At 49.0% G+C, this 21,141-nt stretch overlaps 4 protein-coding genes; 2 read left to right on the top strand and 2 right to left on the bottom strand.

Moving 5' to 3' along the window:
- Positions 1 to 489: 489 nt before the first annotated feature.
- On the bottom strand, positions 490 to 809 carry GSTUM_00006003001 (uncharacterized protein; the record flags this gene model as incomplete). XM_002838085.2 has 1 exon in its annotated part: positions 490 to 809. One exon carries the CDS (start codon positions 807 to 809, stop codon positions 696 to 698), a length of 114 nt encoding a protein of 37 aa, XP_002838131.1. The 3' UTR covers positions 490 to 695.
- Positions 810 to 823: 14 nt separating this feature from the next.
- GSTUM_00006004001 (uncharacterized protein) lies at positions 824 to 2,659 on the top strand. XM_002838086.2 has 2 exons: positions 824 to 992; positions 1,182 to 2,659. Exons 1-2 carry the CDS (start codon positions 924 to 926, stop codon positions 2,352 to 2,354), a joined length of 1,242 nt encoding a protein of 413 aa, XP_002838132.1. The 5' UTR covers positions 824 to 923; the 3' UTR covers positions 2,355 to 2,659.
- Positions 2,660 to 8,462: 5,803 nt separating this feature from the next.
- GSTUM_00006006001 (uncharacterized protein) lies at positions 8,463 to 12,082 on the top strand. XM_002838087.2 has 7 exons: positions 8,463 to 9,351; positions 9,440 to 9,560; positions 9,717 to 9,783; positions 9,916 to 10,302; positions 10,368 to 10,423; positions 10,502 to 11,407; positions 11,476 to 12,082. Exons 1-6 carry the CDS (start codon positions 8,733 to 8,735, stop codon positions 11,145 to 11,147), a joined length of 1,896 nt encoding a protein of 631 aa, XP_002838133.1. The 5' UTR covers positions 8,463 to 8,732; the 3' UTR covers positions 11,148 to 11,407; positions 11,476 to 12,082.
- Positions 12,083 to 12,086: 4 nt separating this feature from the next.
- GSTUM_00006007001 (uncharacterized protein) lies at positions 12,087 to 13,855 on the bottom strand (the record flags this gene model as incomplete). The annotated part of the gene is made up of 7 exons (XM_002838088.1): positions 12,087 to 12,373; positions 12,406 to 12,791; positions 12,914 to 13,046; positions 13,099 to 13,137; positions 13,201 to 13,254; positions 13,299 to 13,602; positions 13,757 to 13,855. The coding sequence occupies 7 exons, from the start codon at positions 13,853 to 13,855 to the stop codon at positions 12,087 to 12,089; spliced, it is 1,302 nt and encodes a 433-aa protein (XP_002838134.1).
- Positions 13,856 to 21,141: the final 7,286 nt, after the last annotated feature.

A 21,141-nucleotide genomic window follows, 5' to 3' on the forward strand; every position in this document is an offset into this window, starting at 1 on the left:
AGCTCACCTGGTAGTCCTGTTCCATGAATTCTTTCCAAATTTACATTCTTACCCCCTACTCTGTACCATGAATTTATACCTGTCCCTTGTAATTAGCTGGAGCTGTGCATCACACCATCATCGCCCCCGGCCCTCTGTGTCTCTCAGCTGGTGCATCACGTTATTTACATGTGAGATTTCGATTTGACGACCCAGACTTAGTAATCTTCCCGAGCCCAACTGGTGTCATGGTGGAGGACTACCGGTACTTAGACCGTCGGCAGAACCATCTATGTTGGCTTACTAATCTTAGGCCAATTATAGATTAACTAAATTTACCTAGTTTTTCTTTCCTATTTTCAATTAATAGGCGATAAATTCAGCATCTTGGAATATTAACTGATCCATTAACCATAAACAATGGGCCTGCCAATATCCCATTAACTGCCTCTTTTTTCAAACACCAATAGCTGAACCAAAACTCTATACCTAACTTATTGAATTCGCTTCTATTATATTATCCTCCAGCTTCTATCACTTAATTGCTTTATATTTGGGAACCGTGTCATTGTTCAGGAGTCTTCGTCATTCAAAGTTAGGCGATCTTAGGACATCCACCATCTCCAGTTCGTATCATACTCGCACAAGGCACATCACGGCGTGACAGTGTCATCTTTCGGCGTGACATCCTAGCAGAGCCTTGCCTCAAAACGCAACTACATTAATCCCTGCCATCCCACCTCGTATTCGTTCGGGCGCGCTTTCGCGTTCGCACTTTCATATATTCCCATCTCCCCGCTTGTTTCTGCCCAGCTCCTTTGCCTTCTCATTTTCTTTCGGCCTTTGGTAAGAGAGCGATTACGAGGTCGTTTTGTTTTACCTGCTCCATTTCGGTTTTTTTTTTTTCGCGGTGATAATACTGTACTGTTGGCTGTTGGCAGGGAATGCCTCCGAGAAGAACACATACGAAGTCACGGGCGGGATGCGCCAAGTGCAAGAAACGGAGAATAAAGGTGTGATTAAAGTCCCAATGTCCTTTCCATTCTTTACTCCTACTTGCCCTACTTGCCCTGCTTGCCGCTGCTAGGTGGTGCGGGGGGGCAGGGTTCCTGGGTATAAGCTTAAAGTATTTCCCGGGCTTAGGGGGAATGTGGACTGGCGTTAACATTTGGTTTGGTGATTCCTTTTTGGTCTTTATCTAGTGCGACGAGGTGCACCCTTCTTGCGGGAATTGCGTCAAGCATGCCATTGAATGCGATTTTTCAAGCGTTGTCGGCGTGCCACCTGCCGGCGTCGTTTCGGGTGCCCCTTCCTCCTCATCCGACTTGCCGGCTTCGAATCCTATGACGTTGGATGCTAGTCCTCCGCCTGGGAATGGGCAACACCAAGTCACCACACCGCATCAGCAAGGGATCTTCCCGCAGAGCACCGTTGCTACCGTTTCGCCCGTTATCAACATGACTGATATGGAGCTTATACACCACTGGTCGCTATCAGTTCCATCCTCATTTACTACAACGGAGGATGCCGAGTCCATCTGGAGGGACGTTATCCCCCGCCTGGCCTTCCGAGAATCACAGGGTTGCTTGGTCCATGCTATGCTCGCCATTTCAGCATTGCACCTCGCGTTCATCGAGCCCGACAAACGGTCTCAGAGGATGTGCGTTGCCGCAGACCACTACGGCGAAGCAGTGCGGGGAGTCAAGGACAGCGTTGGCGCCCCAGCGGCAATCGGGAAGGATAATTGCGAAGGCCTCTTCGTCTCCTCGACATTGATCGTAGTGTACGCAATTGCGAACCCAATGCTAACGGAGAAGGTCAGCCCGCCGACGGAGATCCCGCCATGGACAATGCCGGCCTGGCTACCGCTCATCCGGGGGGTGCACTCGATACTGAAGACGATGTGGGCGTGGATTGAGGCGGGATGTCTATCCCCGCTGCTCCTCGGGCACACGTACATCGGCGATTCGGCCGGCGAGGACGAGGCCATGAACGCGCTGTTCCGTATATGCACCGACAAGCGGGAACTGGACGCGGACGAGATCAAGGACTCGGCTGTCTCTCAGGCTTACTTTGGCGCGATTCACGAGCTGCAGAAGAACTTTGCCAACGAGGTTGCTCTGCGCAGGAAGATGGTGTCCCTGATATTCATATGGCCGATATCTGTTTCCGATGCCTTCTTCGCTCTACTCCAAGAACGCAGGCCGCGAGCATTAATCATATTCGCGCATTACTGCGTTTTGCTGAAGAAGTTGGAGAGTTTCTGGTGGGTTGAGGGACGGGCGAATTATGAGCTGGGAAGGATCGAGAGGACTCTGCCCGAACCGTGGAGGAAGTGGTTGGAGTGGCCAGTGAAGATGATACGGGGCAGTTAATTTCTTGCCTGATTGTTTTTCTTTTTTCTTTCTTTCTTTCTTTCTTGCGTGATTGAACCGGCGTATGTTTTCTTTTTTAAGGTGGCACGTTTTCCCCTCTCCCTTTCTCCGCTTCCCCATTTCTGTTCCCCCCCATCGGCGGTCACAGAAGGATGTCCAAGTGGCTGATGCTGATACAATGTAAACTGTGGCACTCAAATGGAAATGGACATGCCAAAGAAGCCTAACCCATAACCCTGTGTAACGAACGAGTGTAGGAGTACTGTACCTGAAAATCACTTGCAGCAAGCAAGTCACAAGTCTAATACCTAAGCCAACCCTTTATTCCTTTATTTTTGCAAAAAGTAGACTATTGCAACCACCAGGATAAAAACTCCCCTCCCCATAGGCCGGTTCTCATAAAACAGGTATTCAACCAATCACAAATTACTACCCGAGGACAATGGGTCGGGAGGTTCACACCAGATCGTTCTCTCATTTTTATTCTTTCTCGCCCCACTCGGCGATTACCATCCACCGATCTGCCAGGCGCCCCGTGATCAAACGAGTGGAACGAATGCAACTACCGGTAACCGGTATCGTTGAGCCTTGCGATTCCCGGGACTGTTTACTTACTTTTTTTTTTTCATTCTTTTTTTCATTCTTTTTCTCTTTCACTGTAGTGAATTCCATCAAAGAAAAGAATCGTACGAGATTTGCATTAGGTCCTGCAGCTGTCATTCGCCCGGAAATAGCTTGTTCTGTAATTTTGTTTTTCCTTCCTTCCAACTACTTTGGAAGAAGGATAATTGGTAGCCTAGTGCGCAAGGTAGGCCATTGGCGTACATGTCCCTTCATTACACCCAGCGCTGCTGTTCGTAAATTACGATACCGTTATCGTGCGATATTGTATTGTGAACACGATCCGAAAAAAGAACTGTACGAGTACTATACCCTTGCTGTAGCTCTTGTTATTTTGCCTTTGGCTTCCTCTTGCTCTCTTGCCTGCCTGCCTTTCGCTGCCAACCGAACTAGTGGGGGTACGTGCAGTAGTACTACGGGGTGGGAGTTTTCAAAGTGGGGCCGTAGGGGAGGAGGGGGAGAGATACTGGTACCGGTAGTGAAAGAAGGAAAGTGAGCCACGGCATTCAGCCAGCTAGGTTGGTAACGAAATAATTGGTGCCCGCAAGTGGGGGGTTTTTCCCCCGCCTTTCTGGGCGTGCCGGTTTCAATATTTATTCTGGCACCGGTATCGCGTCTTTCGGTGTGATCGGATAGGCGGAGGAGAAGGGGGTGCCCGAGGTGGAGTCAAGTGAAGTTTTCTTCTCAGGATCTCTCTCGGTGGCCCGCTTCCGGTGGGGGTCGATTCCCGGGATTGTGGATGGAAGGTTCTACGATATCATAATTACGATTGTCGAACTGACCTGCTCGGGTATGGACGTGGGAGACCGGACGGCCAGGAATTCTTGGGGTCGGCCGTTCTACTCTCATAGGAAATAAAAGAATGAATTTGGCATGGAAATTGCTCAAACAAGCAAGAAACCTTGACACCTCTAATCCCTGGCTGTGCCCTCACCCACGTCCATATCTGAGCACTCGAGTACTAGTAACTTGCGGGAGCTCCACGTGGTTTGTCCGCGTGCGCTTCTCGAGCCCCATTTTTTGTTCCTTTCTTTTTCACCATGGCTCTCTGCTCCCGGGTAAGATCCGAGAATGATGCCTTGGTTGGCCGGATACTCTGTTACCGTATTCTGTTATCCCGAGCGGTTATTACATACTTTCCCCGATGCGGTGCGATGTCTTGCCGATGGGGCATGGCTGGGTGCTGCGGTCAGGGTATGCGTGCTAATGACTTCCACCCCTCCTTGACCCGTCGGACAATCGTGGAAGCGGGGGGGCTTGAAATGTAAACTTACAATCAACCTTTGTTCCCTTTACTTCTCACCATCCCACAGGGAGCCACAAGAAAACTGGCTATCCGACTGGGCAGAGTTGTCGTTACGGGGCCCCCAAACTGCGAGTGCTCTTCGTCCCCTCCGGTAGTTGTACGGTACTGTACTCTTAAAATACCCTGTCGGTAGTAACAGGTGCATCGCATGAGGCCCGACGCAATGCTCCAGCCTGCAGGCCTGCGGGCCTACGGGTGGATCGGTCCATGCCGCTAAAAGTCAGAAGAGTGCCGGTAATCTTTGGAAAGCATCTATTCCTGCCAAATTGTTTGCGCCAGATAATTAATTGGAGGTGCGGTACCGTAGCCTATCCCACCTACCGTGACTTATTGTACCTTTCCCAGCGTCCTTCTCACCCTTCCCGCCCCATGATGATACGATACCCCAACATTGCCAGCACTGTCAATTGGTTGCGAAGAAATGCCCCCGCCGAGGTAGAAAGCCCAGTTGGAGGAAGGGCAAAAAGGAGCAATCTAGACCCTTCCATTCCATAACCCCCCCCCCTTCTCAAAATGACACGAGTGAGCCACATACGGTGGGCGGAACACACATGACATTCAGGAGACAGGCATGATACGAGCTCTCGAGTGTGCGGGGAGAGAGGAGATGAAGGTCACAAGACGGACCCAGTATTAGACCTTCTGCCTGCTGTATGCGGTGGAATGGCTCACCGCGGTACTGTATATACGCACTCCCCTCATTTTTCCCGTTTTTTCTGCTTCCCCTGTTGACCGGCTTGGTCGAGCGATCGCGGGCGCCGGATGAAGAAGCTGAGGTTTGGCGGCACGCAACGGTCCTGCTCACGAACGTCACCCCATCACATGAGTGCCCGTATGGGGGTCAGTTCCGGTGGTGGAGTAGACATCGGTCGACTCACCGGTACTGTATTCGGGGGTTGGGCTATAGCACTGAAATCTGAAATAGGCGTTTGCCGTACCTGTTCCTTTTGGTGAGATGCTTTCCTGGGCCCCACTCGGCCGGGACTGTACAGTACCATACACTTCTTGTCATATGGATAGATCTGGTGTAACTCGGGGCGAGGGGTAAAGTATCGGAACATGTACTCAAGTAGGCGATTTTGCATGGGAGTGCATCAGTAGCGTACTCACGCAAACCTCCAGGGAAAGGGTATGAATTTTTACCAGATACCCGAGTACTCGGGTATTGATGAAGCGTGTATTGTACTCGAATAGAATCTGGATCGGGAGCTCACGGAAGTACCGGGTATAGAAATTACTCTCAGATAGCAGACTGTTCCAATTCTTGTAGATTACCCCTGCCCTGGGCGCTGTAGACTTCCACGGGTGCTATGTATGTATAATATTTTCGCATTTCTCAAGCTTGATGTACTCGAGTACTGTAGGTGGGTAGAAGGGTCCGTACCCCATTGTATTACGAAATAGGTTTGCCTGACTCGGCCGGGATGGCGGAAAACCGTGGGTTGTTCCTACGGTAGTTTGCTCGTACAGTACTAAATCTCTGCCCTTTCCTACTTTAATTATGGCGGGGCACTACTCGAGTACGATGGTACAAGGATTAGGCATTTAAATTAGTAGTCGTGGCACTTTCGGGTTACATGAATAGAGGGTTACATGAATAGAGGATGGACTACTGTATACTTGTACGCTTGCCAAGCGAATGTTTGTTCTTATTAAATTTTTAGAAATTTGCTACAGGTTGGGGGCTTGTCATAGGTTACCGGTATCGTATTATGTGTTTTATTGCGGTTTTATTTGGCTACGGTTATATCATACTGCTTGTCGGTGCTACTCGAGCCCAGCACAAGGTCAGGGTTGGGGCAATAGTACGAGTCCTACGCGGCAGACGGTATGATAGGAAGAGGGGAGTCTTTTTGTGAAACCCTTTGGCAGATTCCAATTTGGCCGGAACTAAGCCCCGAGTGTGGGGTTGAGATTTTGTGTATGGACTACTCGAGTGCTGTACGTGTATAATGGGTCTGGGGGTCTGTTGATAGGTGCAAGTGGTGACTAGTGGAACTGCAGTTAGTTAGTTTATTAGAATGTCTGGAGTATCTCCTGCGCGCCTGACTTGAGACGATAGACCCGCAGCGCACGAGCCTGAGTATTGTGGGGAGTGTATCACGCCGCATAGTAGAGTTCGAGTTCTCGAGTAGAAGCTTGTCTTGACGGCGCCCCAAACTAGGACCACCATCAAATGGCCGGGTTTCACGGGCTCATTTATTGGGACGGCGTTTGGCAGGTTAGTACAAGTAATTGCTCCATGATCCATGGTGAAGGGATGCTCTAAGAACAGTCGGTTAAAAGGTTAAAAAGGCTTTCCTTGCTCCCTTGTTGTTGGTCGCCACAGTTTCCGAGGTACAGGGGTGGGCACGAGAACTTTACGAATGCGGATATACTGGTACTGTAAATATCGTTGCGGCAGGACTCTCCTGTTGTGGTTGAGTTGGTTTGCCTGTGGTTGCTGTGGTTGCTGCTCTGTGGTGTGCGGCTGTGTGTGGGATGAGTGAATGGGTAAGGTATGGATGGATGGATGGAACCTTATTTTATTTCTTCCCCTAGACCCGCAAACTACACTAGATGGATAGTCCGCATTGTCCTTGTTCTTGTCGAGGGAGGCGATCGTCAACCGACTGACAGACCTGCTTCCCATTCCAATTAACCTATCATTACCCTCATTTGTTCAGTGGGTTCATATGGTATGGTAGCCCCAAGGTTACAAGTACAAGGTACCTGTACTTGTACACGTATCATATAACAAGCATTCTGGACCTTAGTGATAGATGGGTTCTATTGTTTCGCCGTACCGTGTCTTTGGCATGCGTAAATACCAGTAAATGATGTTGAAGGAAAAGTAAAACCTATGGTCCCGGTACAGTACTCCGCTCACCTTTTTTGATCACGAGCACCGCATTGTATGTGCGGTAGTGCACAGCACGGCCTTACATACTCGTTTGAGCTTCTCTGATATTATGCATGAAATACAATACGCAACCCAATGCAAAGGCGTCGACTTGGGGACCGCTGTAATCCTAGGCCGGTCCGGAGATGGACTGTTTTCTAAAAAGCAGCCCATGAGAAGTTGTTGCAAAGCTATTGCAAAAGCCATAAGGATATTGGCTGGTTGGGTGGATTTGGGAGGGGAGCTCGAGAGTGGAATTGCTAGAATGTGAATCACATGGGAGGCTGAGCAAATGCACCCGCTGTCCCATTTTGTTTTATCGATTGACTGGATAGTCTACTGAAACACTGTGATACCGGTGTCAGTACTTTTTTTATACAGATATCCGTCGTGCGTCATACCGTATTTGGTGGAAAATATTTATCAGCTTGGGGATTAACCTGCGCTAGCATCGTTATTCACTCAAGGAGGGGGGAAGTACTATTACCGGTCATACGGGAGGGAAAGCTGGTGAATTGAGACACTACGAGTACGGTACCCCGACACTTGGTCTTCCAGCAATTCCACCCAGCCCATTCAACCGGCTCCGATTCCACATCAACTACTCGTACAAGTTTGCCACGGTCGTTGGTGGTAGCGTGACACGATGCTAGAGGGGTCAATAGGGAGGAAAAAAGGAAGGAAAGAAAGAAAGAAAGAAAGAAAAGGGGGGTGGGAGGAAGCCCCGGTATTCCCTAGAAAGGCTTCCCAACCGGCAGCCATGGGCGACCAGCACTGGCGGTGGTATTCATAGCCGCACCGGTGAGGAAAGAAAGGCTACATCTGAACAAATTTGAAGATCTGAATCGGGTATCGGAAGCAAGCGAGCGACATCCTTGCAGTGCACACATGAGACGTTTGAGCGAGTAGCTGGATTCAGCGACAGACCCAGGTGGGTGGGTGTTCTTGGGTGTTCTTGGCCGTGCTCATGCGGTCAGAGTACCGGACTCGAATATTGCATACGGTAGGGAGGAAGAATAGGGAGAAAAAGAAAAGGGATGTGGGGGAGGGGTGGAAAGTGAAATATGGGAGAGAAAAAAAAAATATCCAACGAATACCGTCTACCTCATATCAAACTATCGTGCGTTTTCCTTTTTTCACACCAAATGTCTGCTCGAATCGTCTCAATACCCTCCCAACAACGCAGACCTAGTCCTTTTGGCACCCTTTCCTGCCAACCCCTCCGAGCCCCACTCTTGGTGGTGAAAACTAGTATTGCGTATATATATGTGCCTAGGCTTCCACCTCTGAAGTGGGGGAGATGGAAGAAAGGGAAGAGAGGAGGGAAGAAAATACCTTATTTCTTCCCGAAGCAAAAAAAGATCACTTTTCCGGCCACTCGAATCATCACACGACCACGATAACTCATCAATAAACAAACCTGAATCTAGTCTGTCCTATCCTGAGTTCACCACATCACACTGCTTTTTTATGCTCTCTTTTAGGGGGGAAAGTAAAAAGAGAGAGACCGGAACAAGAATTGTGTTTGTCTCTTTTCGGAAAGTAACAACCCTCGAGAACTACGTTTTGTATGCGCACCCAACAGCCCGCCATGTCGGTATCCAGCTCTATGGCCAGCTCTCCAGCTCCCTCCGATGCTGGCTTGGGAGCTGCATCTCCGCCATCAAACTGCCTTTGCAATCGCAATCGCAACCATAACCAAAACCACGCCACCAAGGACAGGAATTCCTTCACCGATTCAATCATGGCAGCTTCAGTGAGGGAAAAGATGAAGCTCGCATCCCCATCACCGGCGTCTCTTACCAGCTCCAGATACACATTTTATTCTCCCCGTGAGCTTCCACCACTCGAAATCACTTCACGTCTTCTCTCGGCTTTTATCCGCGGGACGAGCTCCCTGATCTATGTTCTCGCTGAATATGAAGCTATGGAGCTCATCAGTGACATCTACACCCCCAATTTGGAGCCCAACACCCCCAAGCTTTGCGAACTTCTAGCCATTATTGCCGTAGGTGCCCAGTATGAAGATGTTGGGAGCGATACCACCATGGCTCTATTCAGGAGTGCGAAATGGTACTTAGACATTGAGTGTGGGAAGGATGTGGATGCGCTGAGGAAAATGAGAGTATCAATGCTTGTTGGGTTGTTCCTAATCTTTGAAAAATCCTTCTTTGCCGTGGGTTATCTAGGTATGGATATCCACTCACTCCTCCCTAGTTACTGTTGTATTCGCTGGTCGGGCTCCGTTGCTGATCTCCTTTCTTTATGCACGAACAGATCAAGCGATTCGCTTAGCAAAATCCACTGGGGTTAATCGGACGACGAGGTGCAAACCCTACAGCGAACGAGAATGGGCTTCTTGGAGGAGGGTATGGAGGTCTCTGATATTTTTAGACGGGTGTGTAGACCTTACGTTTTACGATACCTTTATTTTTATTTTTTTACCTTTTACCTAGCTCCGGTCTGCTTGCGGGGCCGGAAGCAAAAGTAAATACGGAGGGCTATTGGGATGTTTGTGAACGCTAATAGCGGTGGTACTGGCTTCGATAAACAGGTGGATGGCATCTAGTATAGGGATAATGCCTAAAATTGCTCCTGGGGAGGATCCGATATATGCTGAAGTAAGAAATCCTCATTATTACTATATCCATTATTGTTGCAAAAGGTTCCCCGAGCCCCTCCGCGGAAGACGCTCTCTTGCTCGACTTTTTTATGCTTTTTTGTCTGATGCGGTGTTTATCTGTGTGTTGCAGGGCTATCGAACCTGCACCAATGATTTCGACGCATATCTTCACTCGGAGCTGATCAAGCTCGGCATCTTGATGGGCACGATTACAAAGAATATCTATGCACCCGCGGCCACAGACTTTGCGTCCATTGCTGAGTACTCGAAGAAGCTAAGGGCTTGGCAGTCTTCCCTCCCTGAATCCTTTAGACTCACTCGGAGCGTTAACGATTCTAAGCAGCGGTCTGCAGTGTTGTTGACGCATTGCTCTTATCTGGGCTGCATTGTTTTGATGAGTCGAAAAATTTTGGTTGAGTTGTGTGCAACGCATGATCCTCCCGCTGACGATGCGAGAAGCGGGTTAGCGGACGAATATGCCCAAATGTGTGTTTCTGCCGGCAGACAGCTTGCAACGGTTTTGATCCCTAATCCATGCGATTGATTTCGTTGGCACGTATGATGCGCTAACTCGCCCTCAAGGTGATAGGACTAATATATTCAGAGGGGCGATTGGTACGGCGATGCTGGCTTGCGATGTAAGTGCTGGATGCTTTCGCTGCTCCTTTCGGTTATTGCCCCATGCTGACTAACCATGCTGAATTTTCCCTTAACAGTCAATCTGCCTACACCGCTGGTTTGATTGTTTCTCTTTGTCTGGCTGCTCGCCGATGTCAGGAGACCACCAATTCTACTGTTGGTGATCAGGATAATGAGCTACTCGCTAAATGCGTCGAGGCTCTCAAATTTTGTGCCCCATACGATAATGTTGCCCAGCGGTACCTGGACATTCTAAATTCTATCCGCCGCTCTATCGAGTCCGCTACCCCCCCTTCATCTTCGTCGTCCTCATCCTCCGGAGGAAATCCCCCCCCAAAGCGATTACGCACGTCCCCTCATCAGGATTTTAGGCGATTCCAGTGCCCACGCTTTACAGATACCGATCCGGTGACTCAGTTCATCATTAGCCTCTTACGGAGCCCGTTTGGGGGGGATATGCGTGTTCTGGACGGGGGGAATCCGCCCTTGGGGGTCTTCCCCGAAAACTGGCGATTTCTGTGCCCGGAGCCTCCAAGCAACATCGAGGGGTTTAGAACACCGCTTTTGACACCGGAGGAAGGTACTTTTCAGGCTTCACGCCCAGGGTCAGCACTCTCGGCAAGCCCTAGCACGGATTCGGATAGTTTGGAAAGCTCACGGAGGAGAAAGGTTCCATTCCGTACGAAGGAGGAATTTGAAGCGTTTTTCAGAAGGGTTGCTTAGATTTTTTTCCCTCCTTTATCTTTGACTCCAATTTGGGCGTGTGGGAGATTTATTGAATATGATACCACGTTAATTTGGGTGATTGGCGGACACAACGCGGGGTGAAGCTGAAGGAGGGCGGACTCGTTTGTCTCTTTTCTTTTCTTTTCCTAATCATCGTCTGAATTGTGCTTTCCTTTTCACTATCGTCATGGGTTCGGAGTGTTTTTATCTCTCGTGCTTTTCATTGGGAGAGGGTTGCCAGGTTTGGGGTGTTTCAGGTATCTCCTTTCATGAAACTCAGCGCTGGGTCAGTTGGGTTTACTCTTTTCTTCTCTCCATTCTATAGTACCCCATGGTGATGATGATCTTGCGGTACGGTACTCGGGTCATGCTATGCTACTATTATAGGTCGTCATACAGTACCGTTTCGGGTCACGTTTATTATCTGCCACTCTGGGTGTTTTGGCTGCTCTTATCATCATATACGTCACGACGTAACACGAACGACACGAACGAGCGAACCAGACTAGTAGAGTTCCCATGCTAGCTAGCAATCTATGGAATAGACTGGTCTGGATCTTATGCTGTTCTATGGTGGGTGGGCAGACAGGTAGGCAGTTGGGGTGCCGTACTTCGTTACCTATCTACCGTTCGGTCCAGGTTGCTGTTCGCTCCCGTGGGCCTTGCTTGCTGTGGTGTGTTGTTTGTTGTACTCAGGTATGGATCGGGGGATAGTATACACGAATCTTGGGTGTGGGCAAGCGTGAGTGTGAGCGGTTGGGATTGTCCTGGATTTTATTTTCGTTCATTCTTTTTGAGGGAGGTGTGTGGTATAATGAGGCTGATATATTCACAAAGTCTCACTCGATACTTCCCACTTTCTCCAAATTGTGATCTCCTTTTTCTATAGACTACTGTACTGTATTGTCATACCATACCCCCCCTCTCCACCGCTAATCAGATCACCCAAAACGGAGACCGCGATTTAATACCCTCCGCCGAGTCCCCAACCACAATGACAAACTCCCCTTTTTCAACAACATACCAGTTCTCCGTATTCCAAACGCCCAATTCGGAGACGTCAACGGGAATGCGCACTATCTTCCCCTCCCCGGCGTGTAGGAAGACCTTGAGGAAGCCCTTGAGCTCCTTGTTCGGCGTGACGACCGAAGCGATTTTATCAGTGACGTACAACTGCACGACCTCCGTCCCATAGCGGGTAGAGTTATTCCTAATATTCAGCTCTGCGATCACGGTTTCCAGAGCGTGATCTAACGTTGACCTTGTCTATAGTAACATCCGAGAACTGGAAAGTGGTGTAACTCTTGCCGTAACCGAAGAGTTACAGCGGTAGCAGCGACAAGAGCACGTACTGGTGTCCGAAGATCATCGTTCCGTTCTCGTGCAACTTGCCCTAGGGGGTTAAACCTACTGCCCTTGAGGTAGTCGCAGTACGGCGGCGAGGTAGGTGCCCACGTCCCGCGGGAGGGAAGGAGATGGAGAGCTTGCCGGAGGGGTTGTATTTCCAGGAGAGCACATTCGTGAGGGCGTTGCCGCCCTCCTCGCTTGGGTAGGATTGCCTTGTCAGCGCGGCAGCGGAGGTGCCTGTCTAGGGTTCGGTTATGGGCTTGCCGCTGGAGAAGACTACTGCCGTGTTGACCGCTAGGATTTCTCAGATTAGATCGACCTGCGCACCGACGAGGTTTCTCCTGTTCTATGATCTGCCTTTTTGTTAGGTAGGTTTAATGGGGGGGGGGGAGGTGTAAGTTGCGTGGAAGCTGCACCAGCGCTCTTGGTGGTCACGACTCCAGGTTCCAGCGACTACTACTGCCACTTCCGCTTCTTTTGCTGCCTTGATAGCCTCCGGGGAACTGCTCTTGTCGTTACTCCAGCGCTCACAGCCCTGGGCGTATGTCACTGTCGTAGATGTCTCCTTGAATAGATTCTTGGTGCTGTCGAAAGGTGTTACACCTCGGTATTGAGATAGATAAACAACGCAGACTCCATACTGCCGCCGCACCCAAGGCTAATTGGAAAAATAGTCCCATGGAAGCAAGGAAGGAAAACAAACATTTATAAACCCATGGAACATAAGTCAAGAACAGCAATGTTCTTGACTTTCTCCCTGTCAATAGGCAATACCCCATTATTCCTCAATAAGCACGATACTTTCCCGGCCTATCCGCCTCGCTGGCTTAACCGTTTTCCACTTCTCTTGTGGTGCGACGGAAGAGGGGTTCTCGGAGAACCTCCTGGTGAATTTTGATCTGAGGGCGCGGGAGGTGGCGGTGTCGAGGACATTCTGTTCTAGGGTTCTGTCTTGGAGGAGATCGGGGGTGGCACGGAATAGTTTTAAGGTTCCACCGCCCATTTCCACATCATTGCTGGCCTCTTGTGCGAGCATTTTTACCGCGTGCTTGTCACCTGGCTCGTAGTGGCCGTGGTCGTTGAACGGTTTGTCAGAGCTCCCGGCCTAAAAAAAGCGGGGGAGGGTTAGATTGCGGTGGGTATCAATTGAGTGAAGGGAAACATTTACATCACTCATAACGTGATACTTGAATCCCTACTCTCATCTTAGGACCTCAGTAAGTAAATGATAATCTGCCATTGCAGGGACACCATCCTACCTGCCCACCCGTACTCGCTAGTCCATACTCTTCAATCGCAATATTGCGCCCGGGGTAATAACGAATGATAAAGACTCGCAGCGCTTCAGGAATCCTCATCAATAATCGACCTCTTAAAAGCTGGTAGGTACATCCTCCTCATCTCCCTCTCGCCGCCATGGACGGGCGCAGCGTTCAATCCCTACTCCCGAGTTCCGAATCCCGCGAAGTGCTTAACGGTAGCCGCAACACCGTTCTTCCGCAACCCTTTAACGAATGAGTACCCTAGCTCTCCAGAAGGGTACGGGTCCTCGCCGAACATCTCTTCAACTCTGCCGAAGGGGAGATCGAGGGAGAGGTTGAGCACCGGTGCAAGGAGGTGGGTTAAAGTTATTCCTAGGGCTGGGGACTCCAGTGCAATCATTTGGCTATCTCTTGGACAAGTTGGGGGGGAAATATTACGTTAGCCACGACGTTACATGATTGGAGGAGGGGAAGTTACATCTGGGTCGAAAGCGGATGCATACCCGATTGGTGGATTGAATATTGTGGCGTTGCCGATAAAGAAGACGTGAATACCTATCTGATAACAACTGATTACCCACCAGACCGGGGCGGTTGAAGCTTCCGTCTGCGAGGTTCGGCCAATACGGTAGGAGATGTCACCCTGCACCACCTAGCCCACTTTCTCCCCCAGTATCATGTGGGAGAGAAGGCCCTTGACTCGGTCCTCTACAAGCGCTTTCGGGGTTCTTGTAGACCGCGTTGGAAGGGATTATTCCGTTCTCAGGCGCGACGCTTCCGTGGAAGACGTTAGCCATGATTCCCATGGCCGTCAAGGTCAAGCTGTAGACCAGAGATTTCATCGCGAGATGGGCGAACGGTGGTGGTGAACATACGGGAGTCAGGGACTATCCTGAAGAATCTGAGGAGCTTCTCTCAATTGCTTTCCCAGGGGAGTCCTTTTTATACCCGTGATTCCATAGCCTGGCAAGAATGCCGCACTCCACTCACTACACTCTCCATTCATGCTACCGGTAGTACTTGTAGATATACCGGTATTAATGCATGCCCTACCGGCCTACTCCGGATCCTCCCAAAATGACTACTAGGGCGGGATAAAACACACACTCGGGCAATAAAAATAAAAAGGTATAGTAACGCCAATCCCGGATCAGAATTCTAGCTTTCCTAGCCCGGAATATATTTATACCGATGGACACTCACGGGCCGCGTAGCTCGCCAGATCACATGGTGTGGCACAACTGTAATTTATTTTCATTTATATAGCAATGCTCGTATTATAGAAAAGAGCCTCAATGGAGTGATCCGCAAACGGGTTGTCGGGGGAGTGCGCCCGCTACCCGGAGTATTTTTTTTAAAAAAACCATGTAGTCTACAAGTACCGGTACTTGAGTACTCAAGTATTCGTCAAGGATTGAATTCTCGGTTCCTGGTCAAGTCGAGGGTGTTACAATACGATATTTGTGGGGTACTTGTACTTCGTACTGTACTTCACTGCACCCTTCCCAAATGGAATGATTGGATTACCGATACCATAATGACCATGCTTGTACGAGTACAATAGGTTGAATCCATCGCCCCCGCTTTTTTCAGCCTCGCTTGTAGAGAGTTCATAAAGCCCCTCAGTACGCCTGGAAATTGTTGAACCCTTTCTACATTCAACCAACACCCCCCCACAGAATATCATGGCCCAGACTACACATATACCATCGGTCCGCGTGGGCGATGGCAATGCTCACAGCGGCAACATAACGAATAGTTTCAATAACACCGTCTATAAGTCGGACGAAGACGCGCCGATTATGCATTGGCTTTCTCCGCTGGAACCAAATAAGAGACACCAAGCCGTGCGCACCGAGCGATTTGACGGTGTCGGGGACTGGCTTTTGGAAGAGAGTGGGTTTCGGGAGTGGAGGAGTAATGGGGGTGGAGCTGATAAGGCTGTCTTTGTTTTGCAACGGGAATCCGGGAGTGGGCAAGATATATCTGGGGTAAGTGGTGGGATCCATTGGGAGAAATGAATATCGCTGACGGCCAGAAATACTAGTTCCCTCGTGATTGGCAGCCTGTGCGATCGGGCAATGAGGGAAGATACCGCCGTTGCGGGCCTGTACTGCGACTACCTTTCCCAGCAAGAGCAGACCATCACTAGTATGATGGGAGCTATTCTGGGGCAGCTGGTAGGCAGAGGGGACATTCCGGAATATGTGCGCGAGGCGTTTCATGAAGGGGAAAATGATTTTGGGGGGAGAGAGGGCAGAGGCTCCCGGATCTGATGGGAATGTTAAGGATCGCTATTGGCTCTCTACCCAGGGTTGTCACTTGCGTCGATGCGTTAGATGAGTGTCTGCCGAAGAACCTGCCAGAGCTTCTTAGGTTATTGAGAGATATTACTCGGGAGTCCCCCACGACGCGAATATTCCTCACCGGGAGGCCCCATCTTAGAGATGATATTCAAAGATATTTCACTAAGGCGGTTGTAATACCCATCAGTTCTGACACGGATGATATTGAGAGCCATATGGAGATTAGGTTAGACAGGTGTGACGAGCCAGAGGCGATGAGCGATGGTTTACGGGCGGATATTATTAGAATTATCCCAGAAAAGATATCGGATGTGTGCGTAGGAGCATTTCAGAATTTCCACTCTATTGATGGTGTATACTGACCAACCGCTATGTGTTGGTTCTTACTTGTTTCGCTAAACATCGGCTCTATTCTGTGAGAGGTGACAATTCGTCAAAGAAGAAAAGGCTTGAAATGATAACTCAAGGCAGTGGACTGAGCGGCGGAGGCACAGCAACTTTAACCCGACTGAAGTCTCAGAAGGGAAACAAGTCAGCACTCTGACTTAAGCTCCTGATATGGGTGTTGTATTCCGAACGACCATTACGGAGTGAGGAGCTACGTCATGCCTTGGGAGTCGAGATGGGATCCGCAGATCTGGATCCTGAAAATGTTCCAGCATTACGGACACTGCTAGCATCTTCTCTGGGTCTTGTAACAGTCGACAGAGCAAGAGCATCTCTTAAGTGATCCGACCCTATTCCGTAGTCCCCACGCAATAATTACGGAAGTTTGCTTGACTTAACTCAATTTTTGGTGTGTCTGGTGTCTTACACCAACTGTCAAGTGGGCCCCCTCAACCATGCCCCTTCTAGAATATGCTTCTTGCTATTGGGGGAATCACACAAGAAGGGGGATGACGGACATAGTGGAAAATACTTGCACTGAGGCTTCTCCGTAGGTTCGATAAGCGTATATCTGCACAATTGATGTTATTGCAATATAATCGGGATAGGAGCTCGGGCCCTTATTACTTCGGCTCGGGGCCTAGTGGGTTTATAGGACTCCACGGAGTATCAATTCTTGGGATGGGGGAGATAGCTGCTGCTGTGATAAATATGAAGGAGTGGGATGTAAATGCAACCGATTGCATGGGAAGTACGGCCCTCACATGGACAGCGGGAAGAGGACACGAGGAGGTCGTAAGTGCGCTGTTGAAACATGCGGATATCAACCCTAATACGGCAGACACCAAATGTGGCCGGGCACCACTCTGGTGGGCGGCTGAGCGCGGATATGAGGGGGTAGTAAAAATTCTTTCGGAGAGAGAGGATGTTAGTGCTAATACGGCGGACACCAAATATGGATTCACACCACTCTGTTGGGTGACTGAGAGCGGACATGAGGGTATAGTAAAGGTGCTTTTGGAGCGGGGGGATATCGATCCCAATACGGGGGACTCCAAATGAGGCTGGACACCACTCTGTTTGGCGGCTGGGCCTGGGCACGAAGGGTAAGAAAGGTGTTTTTGGAGCGAGAGGATATCGATCCCGATGCGCCGGACACTAAATGTTGCCGGACACCACTCTGTTGGGTGACTGAGGGAGGATACGAGGGGTAGTAAAGGTGTTTTTGGAGCGGGGGGATGTCGATCCTAATATGGTAGATACCAAATATGGCCAGATGTCACTCTCATGGGCCACTGATCGCAGACATGAAGGGGTAGTGAAGCTGCTTTTAGAGCGGAGAGATGTCTGCACACCACTCCAGATAACGGGAGCAAAAAACTGTCGTCGCGGGCCCTCTCTAGAGGGCATGATGAAGTCATAAGGATCCTAGTTAAACAAGACAATTTCAATACCAGCACGGTAGAATATGCTACCTCAGCATCCCGCACACCCTCTACTAGGCATCGAGACCCGTGTAGCACGGATGAGATTCAGGGGGTGATGATTTTAATACCAACCTCGCAGACGCTAGTGGCCAACATGTGCTCCTACCGGGAGTCCCTGATGAGCGGGAGGAGTATTGGACTTAACGGCTCTGTTTCCTAGTATACAGATATCGGTCTCTCCTCAAAACCATCCTGGCTCACTCGCCCCTTCTATATGGCCTCCGAAGTTCTGGTATTCTCCAAGGAAAATTGAATCGTGCCAACAACACCGGACCAACCCTGTCAACTACCGTCTGCTTGGATTTTATCGTTGGCTCTTTTATTTTTCTTTAGCCTTTCTCCCTTGCATGCTTCCTCTTTCGTTACCGGACGTATTCTTATTGGGTTTCCATACATTATTGCCTCCTTGATTCCGATGTAAATAGGCTTTGGTAATGGGCGCTTTTCCCGGCTTAAGCTGACTGTTTGCCATTTATCTCTTTTTTTCCTTTCTTTCTTCACCCTTTATTTCCTTGGGGTTCCGGTTAGACGTTGTCCATGTCATCTTGTTCCTTGCCCCTCGTTTCTATTATTTGTTAATATCTGTCTTGTATTTTGTGAATAGCGGTGCACGGCTCCTTAGAGGCCAATGGGTGGGATATCGGCAAGCAGCCGGTTTATCCACCCCTAGTGATTTTTCTCAATACCGCCGAATCATCGCAATCGATTCCTTTCACAGACTACCATACCACGACACTGCTGGTAGTTCTTCTATATACAGATCCTCCGCAGGAGGGTTTGTGAGACCGCTAGGTCTGCGCCTCGGGTGATAACTATCGTAATTTCCCAAGATAGCGAAGGGCGTACAAGGGATAACCGAACGCCATCAACTAGACAAGTATCATAAGAATGCCAAAACAAAAATTTCTAAGGAGTGGGGAAACTGGCGCAGAGGAATTGTGGTGAAAAACAAAAAGGGGAAAAAAGGTCAAAACAAAAGAATCTAATATTTCGTATACCACCCCGTTGTTCCATGATAGTAGCAACTGCTGTATATTAGTCATGGAAAGCCAAAATTTCTTGGAATGCTCTGGAGGGGTCACCCTCGTACCATAGGAGTGGGGCTCTCTTCAAGTAGCTTTTGGTTGTTTTTTGGCGTTGCCTTGGTGGGTAACAGGAGGCTAGTCTATAGTATAGTACTTGCCATATTCATTCGACTATGCTTACTGAGTCTTCTCTTAGGTTTTCATGAACACTTCTGAGTAAGGACAGTATTATGGAGAAGAAAAAGCAGGAGGGAAGATGTATAGTTGCTATGATATGAGGAGTTGGGTGAGATGCGTTTGTTTATCGATAAGAAGGGGCTGAATGACGAGTGGGTGGGAGGATCGGTCGTGGCGCCTAAGTTGCACTGGCATCGGCGGGGGCTACAATAAAGCCCTATGACTCGAATCTGATTTGCGAGCGCAGAAGGGAAAAACCCCACCTCCCTTATCGCCGCTTCAGAGCATCAAAAGCGCAAGGAAGGAGAAAAGACAGATCCTCACAGCTGTAAATCTTGGTTGCTTCCGGGAAGAAAATGCCAAGCCGAACCTATTTGTTAGCTTCGACAACTAACTCAACCCCCTCACGAAAAAGGAAAAGCTTCTGTAAGAGACCAAGCTTATTGGTAGATCACTGTTTGATCCATCCAATCGTCCCGGTGTTCGCAATCTGAAATCTTGCTCGAGCACTAATATCCCCCCTCATCCTCAAATCCCGGGTAGTGCTGCACCCATGCGCGGATGGGATAAGAACTTACCAGGGTTCGACCCGCAGCTCAGTTTCCCGATCGATCGGTTGCTTGGCTTGATGGAGCCGGGGGTGATGGTGGCGAGTGAGGATTTGTGAAGCAGGTTGCTCTGGCCAGGGTGACACGGGGGCCTTGGAAGAACACATGCGGGGGTGTCCACGGATTTTCTCGCGATCGGATGAGCTTTGGTGCTCAGGTTGGTAGGTAGGCTTCTGGAGGAGAAAATGGGGGGTAGTTTGTGGTGAGAGTTGAGGCTACAGCAAGGAGGTCCTTTTAATACAGAATGCTGCCGTGCAGCTATGCACCGGTTTATGAAAGCGGTCGACTTAATCCGTGCATAGGATAGGTTATCTCTGCATCCCCTGGTGTTGTGTGTTGGGGAGCAGAGTTGAGGTGGTTTTTTATTGGCATAGTATGGTGGCGAAATGGGTGATTGTGAGTTTTACTCTCTAGTGCTCGAAAATAGAATGGCAACGGTGGCTGTAGAAATACCTGGTGGGGCATGTTTGGGAACACTAAATTTTCGGTTCTGCCATCGTTTCCCATATGGGGGCGGTAGGTCTTTCGTTTTAGGGCGGGATTTGTATGGTTGTATCCAAACAAAGGCTGTTCTTTTTTTTTTTTTTGGCTTGGTCCGTTGTATTGATTTAGGTATAATATAGGGCCGGGGCTCGTTTCATATGTTCACCCTAAGGTATAGTATAAAGACCCAAAAAACCAACAAAGAAAAAACATACCGGGCATGTTCAATGTCATCGAATCCTACAGTCTCTCTGATACGGAGCTAATCACACACCCTCCGAATAAGGGAGGGAGTTAGAAAATAAAACATGACTAGTACACACCGAAACAAAGAAAATAATTATCAGGAACAAACCATTCCGAATTTTCATCATTCTAGTTGTTTATTGTGAAAAAGGTCAGTCACTTCAAGGAGTTTCTTTTAAGGTATAAGAAATCCTTGACATCCGTAGTTGAGGTCAGTCCAGAAGTACTATTCTGCTGTAGGGTGTTAAAATCTGACTTAGGGAAGATTGGAGCCTGCACTGATGTACAGATTGGAGATATCATAGTAAGTGGTTTTTGCCTCTGATAGTGTAGGTAAAAGTACTATGATACTATGAAAGTGGGGAGAGATTCTATAAGCCACGATCTTCTACAAGAGAGTTTAGTATCCTCAAGTAATAGCAGTAGCGTGTAGGTATTGATAACTCCTAGGATAAGATTGGCACCTGATGCCTAATCATGCAGTGTAGTATATATATATATACTAGTTTTTTCTCACTTTTTGTTTTTAAACAAAGTTCATAAGTTGTATATGCTCATAAAATGCAAAAGTACAATATGAGCACTGAGAGGGCTTTCCCAATCTCTACCCTCTATCCTCTGAGGTTTTGTCGTCGTAACTTAAATTATTCTCTACGGCGTCGT

The sequence above is a fragment of the Tuber melanosporum genome (assembly GCF_000151645.1).
Source record: "Tuber melanosporum whole genome shotgun sequence assembly, scaffold_22, strain Mel28".
Classification (NCBI taxonomy): Eukaryota; Fungi; Ascomycota; class Pezizomycetes; order Pezizales; family Tuberaceae; genus Tuber; species Tuber melanosporum.

Excerpts from the sequence above, each read along its gene's own strand:
- GSTUM_00006004001 (XM_002838086.2), top strand. The coding sequence starts at position 924 with ATGCCTCCGAGAAGAACACATACGAAGTCACGGGCGGGATGCGCCAAG. Across the intron at positions 993-1,181 it reads GCAAGAAACGGAGAATAAAG|TGCGACGAGGTGCACCCTTC; the intron begins GTGTGATTAAAG and ends GTCTTTATCTAG.
- GSTUM_00006006001 (XM_002838087.2), top strand. The coding sequence starts at position 8,733 with ATGCGCACCCAACAGCCCGCCATGTCGGTATCCAGCTCTATGGCCAGC. Across the intron at positions 9,352-9,439 it reads CTTTGCCGTGGGTTATCTAG|ATCAAGCGATTCGCTTAGCA; the intron begins GTATGGATATCC and ends ATGCACGAACAG. Across the intron at positions 9,561-9,716 it reads TCTCTGATATTTTTAGACGG|GTGGATGGCATCTAGTATAG; the intron begins GTGTGTAGACCT and ends TTCGATAAACAG.